This window comes from Adelges cooleyi, unplaced genomic scaffold (assembly GCF_023614345.1).
Source record: "Adelges cooleyi isolate 19-005CV unplaced genomic scaffold, UGA_ACOO_1.1 ACOO_flye_CR_arks_rails_tigmint_CR_PRNA_381, whole genome shotgun sequence".
NCBI lineage: Eukaryota > Metazoa > Arthropoda > Insecta > Hemiptera > Adelgidae > Adelges > Adelges cooleyi.
Genome location: NW_026096058.1, coordinates 1731285 through 1747664, shown reverse-complemented (window position 1 = coordinate 1747664; position 16380 = coordinate 1731285). Strand labels below are relative to the sequence as shown.

General features: G+C 41.8%; 1 protein-coding gene across 1 annotated transcript; it reads left to right on the top strand.

The window, feature by feature from the left end:
* Positions 1–4416: 4416 nt before the first annotated feature.
* On the top strand, positions 4417–15766 carry LOC126841364 (ataxin-1-like). The gene is made up of 3 exons (XM_050577801.1): positions 4417–4653; positions 6708–7671; positions 15210–15766. The coding sequence occupies exons 2-3, from the start codon at positions 6724–6726 to the stop codon at positions 15654–15656; spliced, it is 1395 nt and encodes a 464-aa protein (XP_050433758.1). The 5' UTR covers positions 4417–4653; positions 6708–6723; the 3' UTR covers positions 15657–15766.
* Positions 15767–16380: the final 614 nt, after the last annotated feature.

Below are 16380 nucleotides of genomic sequence, written 5' to 3'. Positions count from 1 at the left end.
ATAATACTGTTTTAAAGTAACAAACTCCATAATTACTTTTACAACGTATTTAACGTTTTATCGTTGTGTATTATTTACAAAATGACACGTTGATGTTTATATTTTAGTTTATAACAATCATATATTTTAAGTATAATATATTTATCGATGTACCTACTTACATACATTGATCAATTTTGGTGTTTCGACAAGATTTAAAACAACAAAGACGTGCACCATTTTTGGATGGCCTATTTTCTGCGTTTAATTATGGGGTTCCTTCAAAAAACTAAACTGCCCCATCGGTCTTTGGTGTGCCAGACCGACACGGCTATTACCGAAGGTCCTGCCGACACGTTTCGGGTCGGATTTCTATATTATACATGTGATTTATAATAATATATAATAACATGGTGTTATAGTCAAAAATACAACGCCACACGCTTGAATGAAACCACTTCCGTCCTCTGATGGACCCGTTAGGTCGGCGGCGGATGTATTTATCGCTTCCTGTTAGATAGATTTCGCGGGATCCGCTTTTCCCGGGCCTTTGCCAAGTTGAAGAAGAAGTGGAAAAAAAAAAACGTTAGAAAATGCCCGTTTTCGACCTTTTTTTTTTTTTTTGAAACGTTCGACCATTGTACTGCGAAAAATTGATTTTCAATAATCTTACCCATAAGAATATACTATGGACGCTGCGCGGCGGCGGCTGTACATCTTATACTATTATTATTATCATTATTATTACCATTGTACAATTTATGTATAATATATTATAATACAAGCGAGGCGGGTCCGGATCAAAGCGTCATTGTCACCGGCACACACACACACGCTTCATTGCCATTGTCCGTGCATAATATAATATATATATATATAGTAATAATGATAATATGTAATAATAATAACGTGTGCGTGTACCTACCTACCTAGAGCGATCAGTGTCATTCACAAAAACATGTTTTTTTGATCCACAGCGAACAAATCGTATTTTTTTATACACGAACACCCGTCCACTCGACTTGGAATACAATATAGGTATTATTATTATATTTATTATTTAACACACTATTCAATATTGTCGGACAGACCGGTGATCGCAACATGTACCGTTTGGTGTGTATGTAAAGCAGTAATGAACATAATAATAGAACACAACCGCCTTAGCCGGTGGTGAAGATTTTCAGAAGAGTTGCCCTCATTCGGGTTGACTGCCACAATATAAATCTAACATGTAACTTGTAGGCTTTGCAGACAGGGTTAAAAATCACTCTTGTCGTGGACGGGATGTGTTCACAAGGCGGTATTTGGTCAGTAATTATATTTGAAATAATCGGTTAGCCCGTTAACGGCAGCTGTGTAAGTATATATTTATATATATATATATATATATTATAATGTATGCGTACACGACAAAAAAACGTGATGGCATCCGATTGTTATGATATTATTATACATATATAATATATATGTATTATCGTTGTACCGTCTTGAACGTGCCAGCACAAAACCATAACCGTATTATGACAATAATAAAATATATAATCTGAGACGTCCGTTCTTATCTTCGTTTAACCATAATAATAATACAGTGACCGCACCTAGTTTTACACTATACCTAATTATAGTTTAACCTAGGTGCGTTAATCAGAACATAAAAAATGTATACAATATCAGATCACATAATATTTCATCATCATCGTCAGGCGCATTTGATTTTAAACATTATGTACATTATAACAATTAATAATAATAATAAAAGCACTGTCACTTACCTTTAACACATATCGTTCACTACTCTGCAGGCAGGTGAAGACGATCACCGGGGTGTAAAACCCACCTCCTCCCCCAACCTTTGTCCAGGGGTTAATGGAGTTTTTTTTTTTTTAATTAAGTCGTCGGGCCGCGACGTTGGATGGATTTAATCGTTCAATGGACGATCACATCATTGATGAAACAAAGCCATGACAAAATATACAATAGGTATTTTTTTTAATTGTTTTATAAACATTTTAATGTACCTAACCGATGAAAAGGTTGGGGCTTCTGCATACTTGAAAAATCCTATGATATATCAGAACTTTGAAATTTTAAAATTGATATTTGAAAATATTGCATATTTATTTATTTATTTAATTCAATTTTTAAAAAAAATTTGATCGCAGCCGTCCAACGAAACTATACATTCGTTTGTCACGTCGTAGCGTATATTAATGTGGATATTATTTTTATCTTGGATTTCATTGAGCAATCAGCAAATGTGCAAGCCAAATATATACAAATCGTATGATAATAATATACAGTCATTGACTTTTCTCCAGATATATGTGTATAGTAAAATGTCAATGTTTACTGCGCATTACATTCGAATAAGTGCGACAAAAGAATTATATTATTATTTTAAATATTTTTTTTTTGTCACATTGCGGTGTTATATTTACCTTCACAGAAAAAGCGTTTTTACTTTTCAATAAAGAACTACTCTGATTTAATATGAATTCCGGCTAAATCCAAAACGGTATAAAAGAAAAAATACCGTATCCGAGCAATTATTACTCATACAAATCAAATCTATATAATCATATATTTATGTATGCAGCTGTACTATCGTGGGAGCGAGAAGCGATTTTGAGATAAGTAATACAATTAGGTAATATTAAGATATTTTTATTGTATTGTTTTGACGGGCCCGTCGAAAGCAATAAAAATAAATGCCACTTAATCGAACAAAATATTCTCTCTAATCTCTTCTCGAATAACCATGGCGATTGAGCCAAGTAAATTACCAAAATATTTCAATGTGTACCATCTTCCATGTAGTACATAGTCTCTTATTTAAAAGGGATAGGAAAAGAACCCTTTTCCACGGTCTTGGTTTAAAGCTAAAAATAATTTTGTATAATACTTATCAGTATTGTGTCGTGGGTTCTCATATGTATCCATCGACGGTTGTCATTTTAGTTAATTAACTCAGTAATATATGATTACAATACTACTAGAGTCATATCATTCTTACCACCACTTGGTTTGTCTTTTGGTCATTTTTTCAAGAAACCCAAGAAAACAAAATTGGTAACATAGTTTTTCTCTTTTGGAATGTATGTAAAGTAATATACTCGCATATGCCAAGTAATATATTATATGAGAGTCACTTTGGCCACCCTTTTTTTAATTCTTGCCGCTTAGATTGTCTTTATTGATTTTTATTTTTTAACTCAATACTGAAAATTAAGCCGTTGGATTTCAGTCGTTAATTCTTGTAAAAAAAAAAAAAAAAAAAGTAGAAAATTCCACTTGACTACTAAACTTATCAAAGTCGTCTTTACGAATAACAATCAAAGTCAAGTCCCTAAGGAGGAGTTTTGTAGATCTTTAGCTTCCCCTCCCTCCATCCGGATTGCCTCCGTTCTATTTGCGTCTAGGAATCAATACCGATCGTGTGGCGCAACAAAAGCTCGAGCTCGGCCCACGGCGAAAACTTTGCGGCGGCCGCCGCCGCGGTGGTGAATGGGCCCTCGGCGAGCGCGTGTAAACTGTAAGTACCACGGTATTTCGGTCACGGCGCATGGATCCACCTGCTACGCGGCGGCCGTGCCGGCCCGTAGTACGCGCCGCCGTACGCGGTCGGGGTCGGGGCCGGCACATCAGACAACGGACGGTCCGGGACGAGAGTGGAATGTCGTCGTACACCACCCCTTCTCGTCCCTCCCGGCGGGGCATACGCTCGGCGCTCACGCACTCCACAACACACACACACACAGTTGTAAAAAAAAAAAAAAAACAAGTGTTTTGTGTGTGTGTGTGTGCGCGCGTAGTATTCCTACGACGACGGCCGCGCTCGTCCCATAGAAAAAAAAAAAGGTATACATATATATATATTATAGCCTCGTCCTCCTCCTCCTCCTCCTCCTCCTATTCCTTCTCGTGCACCATTCTTTCGCCACATACTACCACCACCGCCGCCGCCGACACCACCGGTACCGACTCTGACGCGCGGTCCTTCCCACCCGACCAACGACCCCCCACCCCCTCCGTGGCCGCCACAACCCGCACACCCGCCGCCGCCTTGCACGGCGCATAGTATTTTATTATTGTGTATAGTTGCGTGCCCCGACCGTTTTTTTTTTTTTTTTTTTTTCGCATGCGTTGTCACCACACACACACACACACACACACTACTACTACTACGGGCCGAGCGCTGCTGCCACTTGCCAGTGTAATAATACACTTTGTTCGATCCGGGAGCGCGGACCGCGTGTAAAATTCACCGAGGAGAGCGCGCTCTCTCGCGTTGTTGTATATTTTATATCGTTGTGTGTGTTTCTCACTCGTTCATTTCGCTCGCCGTAGCCGGCTCCTCGCCGTTTGCCGCATTTGTAGTAGTGTGTTACCGACCGTCTGCGCGTGTGTGTGTGTGTGTGTCTGTGCAACGTAATCGCCTCCGCGCGCGCCGCCGTGTGTCGACTTACCATTAAAATATATTGTACCGCTCGTGTGTGTGTGTGTGTGTGTGCGATATCTGCGCCCAGCGAATATTATTATTATTATTATAACAACCGCCGCACACGGTTCACAGTCGCTGACCGGCATCGCACACGATTATACACCGGTACGCGTGGATCCCACGGAAAAATATGCTTATCAGCCCCAGCGGCGCACACTGTCACTTGTCCGGTAAGTCGGCCGATTTTTTTTTCATCGTTATTATTATTATTATTATCATCGACTATACAGAGCGCTTCGCCGTTGCGCGACCGTGTAAACCGCGTTTTTTCAACCACCTGATGATGCGCAAGTGTGTCTGGAACGCGTTTTCATGCGTACATTTTTTTTTTTTTTTTTTGGAATATTTTGTTTGTTTTTTTAAATCATACACTTGTTGCTCACCCCTCCCCCCTCCCCCATCCTCGAAACCCTATTTTTACATTGTTTGTGCGAGCCTTGAACTTTTACCTAAACCCCGTGTGTGTGTGCGAAAATCCGTCTGCCAACAACCGGTTGACGCCCGTGTCAACCTCGTGTCGACCGTTGTTAGAAAAAAAAAAAAACAAAATTAAATTAAATATGAAATGATCGTTTAATATTTAACAAGCCGGCCGGGTTAGGCGTGTGTGTGTGTGTGTGTGCACACGAGGACGAGAGTGAAACGTGGCTAAAAAATACACAGTCTGTGTAAAAAAAAACACATATAATATGTATTTTTCGCAAATATTTGTTCGCTCCGGCCGTTTACCCGGTTTTTTAGTTTTGTCGGATCCAAGGTCGTCGTTACCGTGTCCGCACAAGCACGGTTTACATGTATAATATTATAACGGTACTTACAAACAGAGCATATTATACTTGAACAACAAGTACGGTGAAGTATACCGCATTCGAACCGTTTTTCTACCCCTTGGTGCAGTGTTTCCGGTTTTGGTGTATAGATTTGTATTTTTTTTTTTTTTTTTTACATAAAAATTGTATGATTAATTATTATAATTAATCTCATCTCGCCGCCGCCGCGCCGCCGACCGCTTGTTATCTCGGTCGAGTCTATCGTGTGGACGATATAAAAAAATATATAAAATAACCCGTAAGATAATATGGACTTGCACACTACTACATTTATTACTTGTATATTGTTATTATGGACGACGGTTAGGTCGTCTATATAACACAGTAATAATAATAATTATTACTATTCTAGATAAAAAAAAATTATAACGATAATAAGTCATAGTAACGCGCAATACAGGGTGATTGAACAGAGTCGTCCGAATCTATTAAACGGTACCGTTCCTAGTTCGTGAATCACCCTGTATAACATGCGTGTATATACGATATATAATTTATATATGATTATATCAATCGTCCGGTTAATGTTAACTAAAAAAAAAAAAACCCAATGGGTTTAATTCGAATTAATTTCCTTTGTCAAATAAAATATTTTTTTTATTGCGGTTGAATTTTTTTTTTTATATAGTAAACAAATTTACACAGTTTATAAAACTCCGTTTGTGTGCACACTCGCGCAACGTACACCTATTATAATATTAATATAAATAATATAAAAAAAAAAACTCATAAATATAATTATTGTGAACGTTATTTGAAATTTTCCGTCGGTAAGTACCGAAATAATATTATTATCCGGCGATAATTTTTTTTTAGTTTTTTTCTAAAAAATATATCATTACCAAAGTTTTGAACAAAAACAATTAATTCAAAAAAAAGCAAAAGTGCCGTGCACTAAAAATAATAATTATTTTATCAGCGCGCACGTGTCGAACGGGCCGCACTTTTTGTGTCTGTTTTATTTTTACATTGTCGCGTACACACCGCCGCCGCCGAACCAGACACATTCCACCCAGGCACAATGGACGAATATCGATGTTAAATATTATTAATATATTAATAATAATGAAACATAACTCGCTCGTCTCTCACTCGCTCTGTCAGTTGTTATAATTATTATTATAAGGAATTAATGTATTATGATAGTGTCTGCGCTCTGCTCTTCTCTGGTCCATATGCGCGTACGGCCGCTTGTGTCGTCGTCCCAAGTGTATAACACTAGGAGTAGGTTTGTCGCGTGTTTAGTGTGCATACGCCCACACGCTAGACAAACGCGATTATTTGAAACCGATTGAAATGCATAGGAAAAAAATGTGTTTAATTCGTATGTGTTTAATATGATAAAATATTTTTACTTATTTATTTAATGATTTTGTTTTTTGATTTGTGCGCAGGCGTATCTCATCTACAATGATCACCAGCGGTCTCGTGGTGGACGGCGTCGGCCATGGGCTGCCCACCCATCTGCCGTACAACCACCATCATCCCGTCGTACACAGCCGCATGTCGTACATGGAACAGTCCTACATGAAAGCGGTACCGGCGCCGTCGCCGCAGTCGTCCGAACCGGTGTCCGCCACGCCGGAGTTCCTGAGGCCTTTGCCGAAACCGGCGCCGGTCAATCCGCTGAAAGCCCCGCGGGCGTCCAAATACCCGCCGCCGCCGCAGCCGCCGACCGAAAACGCCTGCCGCCCCGTCAACCTGACGCAGGCCAAAGAACCGCCGCCGCCGCCGGAACACCTGAGGCTGGACGACCGGCATCACCCGTACACCATGTACGGGCACCCGCGGTTGTACGTGAGCGCGTCTCCGTACCACCCGTACCCGATGCCGGCGCCGTACGGCGTGTACACCAGCCCGTACGCGCCCGTCTTGCCCAGGGACGCGCGGCACCTGATGCAACCGCCGCAGGAACGCCGGTACCCGAGCCCGCCGACCAAGAGCACCGCCCGAACCAGCCCGTCGTCGTCGTCGTCGCCGCCCGAACAGTTCAAGGTGCCCAACGGCAGGGTGGACAACAAGCAGACGACGGCCCAGCAAAGAATACTCCAACCGCCGCACCCGGTGTCCGCCCCGGCGGCGGCCGCCGAACCGCCGGTGAAAAGACCGCGGACAACGCCCGAACCGCCGTCGCCGCCCGCCAAGACGTCAAACTTTACCAAAGGCTCGCTCATCCGTTTGGCCAACGGCAACATCAAGAAGGTGGAAGACATGAGGACCGAAGACTTCCTGAGTTCCGTCGAGAACAGCGACCAGCACCGGATCGATCCCAGCACGGTGGTGAGAATCGAACCGGTGACGGACGCCAAAGAGAACGTCATAAGGATCACGCTCAGCTACGGCGACCAAAGAAATCAGGTAAGAACGCATTTTTTTTTGTTTGTTTGCTGTCGGGCATTATTAAAGATAAAAAGCGACCGCGTCCGAGTGTGTGTGTGTGTGTGTGTGTTAAGCACCTGAAATAAATAAATAAATAACAATAATGCCCGATGTATAATCTCCCCGCGCACGGCGGATGGATTGGACGTGTAAACGCGCCGCGGACATAGAGAAAGAGCCATTAGCGCGCGGTTTAACGAACTACCCGTGGCTGGTCGTTGAATATACTACCGTAGTATGTGTATAATAAACTTCTGGAATGTGACCAACACACGGCGATAGGAGTTTATATTATATATTTCTTTATTTTTTTACCGGCTTGGGCGGGTGCCCGAGGGGACGAGAGGCGGCGGCGGCGGCGGCCGATGGACGTGAAATCCGCGACCTTGGGCGTAGTCCGTCGGCGCGGCCGCGGAACGAAGAGAGTAGTGTATAGTAGTATAATATATAGGTAGTAAGTGTATAGTAGGTAGTAACGCGTATAGTATACAACGGAGTAGTATTTTATAGTATAGTGTTGTAGTAGCGAGTGACATTGTTGTGTTCCGGACTGGTTTTGTGGTGGTGGGTAAAAACCCGGAGCTTGCGGAGGCGGCCATATTTGAGTGGCACGAGTTGTCCATGTGTGTGTGTGCGGCGCACGCGCTCGTTGGAAATTCTTCGGACCGTCCACGAGCTGTTACAAACGACGCTGTTTGTGCGTATGTATTTGCAATAACAATAATGTGTATTGTCGAGAACAGAAAAAAAATAAAATATTCGACGGTTATTTTTTTATTCGCCATGTCCGGTCGAAGACTTGCGAAACGTAGTGTGTGTGCGCGCGCGAGATGAATGAACGCCTTGTGACATAACAGCGGCAGTTGTCCCAGATAGAATATATTATAAGAATAATAATAGTGCACAATATTATTATTGTGTGGCCGTAAAGAAAACAATAACGGAAAAACCGAGCATAAGGATTTTTGGCTTGCCGCCGCGCAATAGACAATTCGGTTGTCAAATGTGCAGCAGCAATAATTACATATATTGTCGTACACAATATTGTGCATTGCGCCGCGCGCGTTTTTCTAGTATAAACCAACACGAATTTCACTTGTTAACATAATATTATATAGTAATATTATATGACATGTAAGGTTGGCGGCGGGCAGACTCCATTGCCGCCGCAATGTTTGCAAAATGTCTACCGCAACAGTACCTCGGTCGCGCGTGTCACGAACCATAATTATTATTATTTATATTGGAACAGTTTTTTTTAAAAACTTTTTTGACAGTCTGTAAAGGCGCGCGCGTTAAAAAAAAGAAGCGATTTATTCATATTTGATAAAAAAAAACAAGTGCGTTCAAAAATAGTAGTTTTTTTTTTTTTTGCTATACCTACCTGTTCAAGCTAGGCCATTTCTCGTTTTCAATGTCAAATCCATTCATGAATAGAACAATTAATAACAATACTTCTTGTGTTTGAGAAAGCACCGAAAGACCACAACATCCTTGGTGATGGTTTTTTTTTTTTATAATATTATTATTGTCGACAATATTGCATAATAATAATAATTACTATCGCCTTTCGACGGTTAGGTGTACACACACACACACAATTCACAGCCCCTGCATAGTTTTCACTAGTTCTCGTTAGGTATGTGTGTTTGCACAGCAGCAGCTTGTATGCGCTTATTTTCGTTTGGCAATCAACCCGCACCCATTTTTTTTATTCGATATTAAATATTCGTTGACAACAAATGGCGAATGCACGTGCCAAACAACGGCATTTACTAAAAAAAAATCTGTCGGTTTTTCAATCATAAAAATAATCGAGCTTTCCCCTTTGTAAGTACAAACAGTTGTCCAAGTTTGTTGCAAGGTTAACCTTTTTTCTTCTTCCCATACTAGGACTTTTTTTTTACCGGTAACGCGTTTATATGCTTTCCCCGCTGCCTTGTTTGGTGTCCAAGTTGATTGTTTCTGTTTTTGTGCTCGTTTTACTGGTTTTTATTATCGCTTGGACGCTTTTTTTCCCCGTTTTTACAATTTTTGTTCTCTCGATAATAGTATTATGTGTTATGCAATAGCCGGTTTTCGTCGACCTTACAATATTATCATGATAATCATTTTTTAATTATCTAATATAACATTGCGGTGACGACGGCGATGATGTTTTTTTATTAATTATATTACACGTTCGGTGTGCTTTTCGCCATTAGCGTTTTTATGTACGACTATTATTATTGTTGTTACAAACAAAAACAACGTGTAATAGGTCGCGGCTGCGGTGGAATGCGTGCGGGGCGTGTGCGCGGTAGTCGGCGGCGCGGCGGCGGCGGTCCGTGTCATTAACGAAAACGCATAAATTTCATTCAACAATATCCCAATTATATTCGGCCGACCGTCGCGTCGTTTTGCAACGCTCGACCGACGCCGCCGCCGCCGCCGTTACACACCGGTTACACGCACGACGTACCGGTACGCGGAGTATATGTTATTATAAAAGCACACATACTTACGGGCGGCGCTTCAGCCTCTCCTTACGGTGCTCGTCAACCCCTTTCGCATCGCCGCCGTGTAGTTATGATATATATTTTATTATCGTTTTTCCTTTATTATATTGCCATAATAATACTACGCTGCCGACTATACCTCCGTGTATAATTTTTTTTTGCCTCCTCGCCCGATAGAAAACTGGTTCGGACGATGCCCATGAAAGGTATAACTACTACACGGCGGTGTGCTCTGCGGGAACAGATACACGGGAGGCGGCGGCGGCGGTATGGAAGAGGAACAAAAGTGGATGTCAAACGAACCGCGCGCGTATCACCCCGTGCGGCGGCGGCGGCGGCGGCCGTGGACGCATTGTGGAGGTGGAGAGAGAGAGGCGAAGCAAACGCGCGCGTGACTTTTATTTTTATTTTTTTTTTTCCCGTCTGAAGGTCGGAATGCAGACATCGATTGGAAATGCTAATATATCAGCTCTCCGCCGCCGACGTTCCTACCCCACGTTCGGGCGGGACGTGTAACGATATTGTTGTGTGTGCGAGCGAGCGTGTAACAACACCGCGAGTAGGTGCACCCGACAACGCGCATGCACCGGACGACGCAAGTTCGGGCGGCCGTTTTTCTCTCTCTCTCTCTCTCTCTCTCTCTCGGGGTCGGTCGACCGCGCTCTTCAATGAACATAAAAGCCGTTCGCGCGTACGTGTAATGGAAAGCTTGCCGGGACGAGCGGGGAGGGGCGGGGGAATCGATAATGCGCGGCTGCGGCAACCGACTGCGAGACGACATCGGCGCAATGGTCGGGTACGCGGGCGGGCGGGTTGGTTTTTCGGTTTGTCGTTCGCCGCTTTTTACTCCGCCGAGTCCAGAAGTGCGGCAGATTTCATTTTACTAGCGGCGAAAACGTGCAACGTTTACCCACCAAAAGTCCGTCCGTACACGACGCGCGCAAGCGCGCGCCTCGCTCGGTTGGTTTTCAAAACGAGGTCAATGGAGAAAAGAAGCGATCAAAGGCGGCACACGAAGGGATGCGCGCGCACGCGGCATTGCTGCGCTGGAGAGCTTATGAATCGTGCGGGGGTGTTCATTCATATAATAACGAATGCGCGGGGCTAGATCGACTTGTGTGCGGCGTTGGCGGTCGCTCAATGGCAAACTTCCCTGCGCTTACCGCCGCCGGTCGCCGTGGGGTATATTATTAGTTGAACCATTCTAGATGGACGCGGTCTCCACGTTTTGCCGTACGCTCTCGTTTGGTTTACACAGCACAATACACCTGTACGACTTCGATCGGTATCAGCTAATAATATAGAAGAAACACCCGGCGGCGGCGTTTGCATAGAACACGAACGTAGCTGCTGCTACCGTGTGCGTGTATGTGCCTACGACGTAAATAAAGATTCCCGTGCGTTCACCTTTTTTTTGTTTTCACTAACAATCCCCGTATGTATGTATGTATGTATGTATGTATGTATGTATGTATGTATGTATGTATGTATGTATGTATGTGTGTGTGTGGGTACTACATACAACAATACGCAAGAGAATGACACACACAGTCATTGACGGACAACGCCGTTGGCGGCTCGTACGCGCGTCGTCCGGCCTTCGATTGTAATAATAACTAATATGTACTATTGTTGTAATATTGTGTGCGTTTCCAATCGTCGATATCACCATTGATGTGTGTGTGTGTGTGTGTGTTACACATTGCTTAACAAAAAAAATAGTACTTGGAGAGATTTTCCAACACTTGGATACACCCGTAAAAAAAAAAAGATCACAATGCACATCGGCTAATAAAATTACACCTGGACGTTAACAATAATGTCTATTAATAATTTCGGATAATCCGTTTAATATTTTTAATAATAATATAATATGAGATAGATTTCGTTTGAAATATCATCGGTCTTCGGAGGGGAATCCCAAGAAAAGGAACAGTCGTTAAAAAAAACATGTGCAACATGTGCAAAATTATAATAATATTAATTTAGTAATAAATTTCTCTGTAGAAAAACAGAAGCTTAGCTCGCCGCTCAAGACGTGCGGTACGCAATTAGTATATAATATTAAGTGTTTTTTTTTTTCATACAATTATTATTATATTTAGAGATAAAAATAATAATTCCGAAAACAAACGGCGGGCGAAAAAATGACATTACAATATAATATTATAAAATATGACTGTGATAAGGAGACTACTATATTATTATTATTGATAATAATTACATTACACAGACAACACGACCAACAGGATGGTTTATTCGGTCTGATGACCTCGGTCGTTTCTGCGTAATCGGTCGTCGGCCATTCATAAAAACAATTAAATAATATTACCATAAAAATTGCTTTGAAAACTATTTTGCTCGTCAAATTAAAAAAAAAAACGTTCAACGGCGTAATTTTCTTCATTACAATTGCAATAATATTATTATTATATTGTACCCCACACTCACAGAAAATAGGCTTATACAATTAGGGATAACGTTTAAAATATTTGTGTTGCCAATAAAAACAATTTTAAATTTACCAGTAACGTTATAAAAAAAATAAAAATATTAATCCATGGTATTATTAGTATTAGTATAAAACGATTGCACAACACAATTCTTGTACACGTTACCCAACACACTATAATAATATCTGGTATTATTATTAATATTGTTATTATTATTGTTAATGGTATATTATGTTACTATAGACTTGTCCATAGTAAGCCGACAGATGTTGTTAAGTAATATAATATATATATATACAGATAAGCCGGGCCAGTCCGGACTTGCCGACGTTTGTCCAAGTTTTTTTATTTTCCTCATAAATAAAATAATTAAATTTTTTTTTATCCAATAAAATGTATACATTGTTTTTTTTTTATTATTATTATCATCGTTTCGGCGAAAATCAAACCGAACCGAGTTCGTAGTAAATATTGCATAGTGTAATATTATATTATTATGATTTATGTATATGTATATATTATTACATTGGACTGATATTATGCGTTTGGTTTGCGAGCAATCGACCGGTGGCAAATAGGTCAGCAGAGATGTACACATGTATAATAGGTAATATAGTTACCAAAAAAAAAAAAGTCGAATGATATTAAATTTTTTTCAATAATTAAACAAACTGTCGTCGAAAAATAACCTCTGCCCAGTATAATAATAATAATGTATTATTGCCGTTTGAGTAAACAATGCTATAATCGTTTTTCGATTGGTTAAATGATTTACAACCTACGTTTTGCTGCTGCTGTGTTAATAATAATAGAGCGCTGTCCATTTTTTTTTTTTAAATTAAATTTGTTTTGTTTTCCCTCCCACAAATACCACTCGAACCGATTGAAATATGTAATTAAGTGGCGGTGTAACTGACAGCGCGACAACAATAATTAACCAGTTATGTCGCTTGAAAATTAATAACTGCTCGTAGCACAAATATTATTGTCAAGCCGTTGTTAATATTAGAATATTTATTTAATTTTGTTTTTAATTGAAAATTGACATTATAATATATTCTTAAGTTTGGGAATTAGCGGATAACAATATTATGATACGGATACGTCCACGTTTCATTATATTATATTTAACACCAGTAAAACCCAAACGTACGTTTATTATAGACGTGTAACCGACGTGCAGCAATAATAGTAAAATACATTTATATATATATATATATTATAATGAGGGGCGCGGACAACGGCGGCGTGTTTTGCCGGCCGGGCGAGGCCGCCGCGTTCATACACGTTCTTCCGACATGCGTTGGCCGCCTAAACGTTATGATAATATAACAATAATATTAATATTGATAATAATATAGACGTATGCGTACGTGTACGTGTGTGTACAGTGTACACGGACTGCCGGTCGACGGTGCACAAGGCGCAGCGTGTAAACTGTAAAGCACACGCGCGCGCGTCGCCGGCTGGCGGGCGAAGACGGCGGCGGTCCGTTTGGCCGTCGGTGGGGGAATTTCGTCCTTGAGGCGAAGCAGGGTCATTACTATGTAGGCTAACGTAGCCGTTGTAGTAGGATTTTATATCAACGTGTCCTCCTCTCTCTCTCTTTCTCTCACCTGCCGACGACGTTGTCCCGCGCGCGCCGCCGCCGCCTTCATTTTTTACCTAACCCGGACGACGGCGTAACTCGGTTTATAATAATAATAAAAAAAAAAAAACAACGAAGTAATCCTATTCTCCGCGCGTACATGCTCTTCTTCGGCGTTTCCCTCCCGCCGTCCACGGCCGTGGCCCCGAGGATGGAGGCGGCGGCGGCGGTGGTGGGTTTGTTGACCTGTTGCACTCTCGACGACCACGCTGACCGCCGCCGCCGCCGCCGTCGCTGCCGCCTCATCTTCGGTCGGGTCGTCCCGCAACCCGTCTTCTCGTTGTTGTTGTTGCTGTCGTTGCCAAAACCCAAAAATCCTGTTCCGAAAGCTGGCCTTGTTAGAGGACGAACGATGGGCGTCCGGCGGCGCCGAACCCATTAGTTTCCGTTCGCACGTAGTAATCCCCGTCAGATAAACAACGCCAACGTACGACGGCGGCAGTGATTTATATGTATTTGTTATAATATAGTTTACGTACGTACTACGCGGCGGTGTTGTCGAAAGAATTAATAATTATTATTGTTATTGTTACAATATATAGTGATTGACCGACCGCGTTTAACGACATACACGCACACCGTCGTTGTTGTTGTTGTTCCAGCAGTATTTTATCTGTACGTTTATCCCCTCGCCCTTTGCTCGGCATCGTTGCGTGTCGCGTTATAAAAAGACGTGGGAGTGCCGGCATTGTTTCCGCCACATTTGTATACATAATATATAATAATAAAAATAATGGTGTAAAATATATTATACGCACACGCTCTCCGGGCGCACGCGTTTTGTATAGTACAATAACGGACACGGATTTGAATTGATAATTCGCATTCGGACGTGCGTTCGCTTTTTGAAAAACAATAGAATGTAGCGACGTGTAGAAAAAAAAAACTAAATGTTTAATTTGTTTTTGTTGTGTGTAGGTCGGCGCGGACGCCAAGAGGACGTCGGCGGCGTGCAAGTCGCACCAGGTGGAGATGGAGAGCGGCGCGGAACATCCGTATTTCGTGTTCGGCCGGGGTTGGGCGTCGTGGAGCCCGGCCAAGACGTTGGCCAGGTACGGTCTGACGTGTCAGCGGTTGCAGGTGGGCGACGTGTGCGTTTCGCTAACGAAACGTACGGCGGCTGCGGCGGTGACCGAAGCTACGGTCACCGTCAACGCCGCGGTGCACGGCAAAAGACGGTCGCAATTACAGGTGACCGCCGTACAGCAGCAGCAGCAGCAGCAGCAGCCGCAGCATCACCATCATCATCATCACCATCAACCGCAGCCGCAGCCGCCGCCGCCGCCGCAAGCCGACGACGACAAGACCAGCGCAGGCCGGAACAAGAGGCGGTGGTCGGCGCCGGACCCGGAACCCGCTACTTAAGAAAATTAAACGAAATTCCGCGTTTGTGTTATTATTATTATTTTATTTCGACTTTCTCGACGAACGTCCCCGAGCGAAATTCATGTCAAAAATCCTCTAGTCCGTCGTGCATTTCCATTAATTTTTCATTAATAACAATTATAAAACGTTTGGATACGTTTTTTTTTTGCTTTCCATTTAGCGCCCAATAAACAACCGACAGCCGTCGAACGTATAAGACCTCTAAAAAACGTTTAAAACGTAGTCGGCCGTTGTTGCAAGCGAACATTGTGTGTGTGTCATTTAATTTTTTTTCAAAATAATTTATTATATAATAATGTCGTCTGCGGCGACGAACATTGGGGAACGTCTTACATGTAGGGCTAGAGGATTGAAGAACAATACATGCAAATTTATTGTTATCTCGTGGGGTTAAGAAGGAACAGAAAACAAAAAAAAATAATCTTATAGTGTTTCGTACTACTATTTGCAGTGCCAAATTAAAGAAAATAATAATATCTATGTATTATTATCAAACGTTAAAAAAATAATATATAATATATTAAAATATAAAACTCTGCTTACCGACGATTTATGTAAAATCAGAACTTTCGTCGTTGGCTACTCTCTCTCTCTCTCTATATATATATATATATATATTCTTTTTATATACCTAAAAACTATTATAAAACTGTTATGTGTGAAAATGAGATATATACCTATTTTTATCGTCGTTATTTTTGTT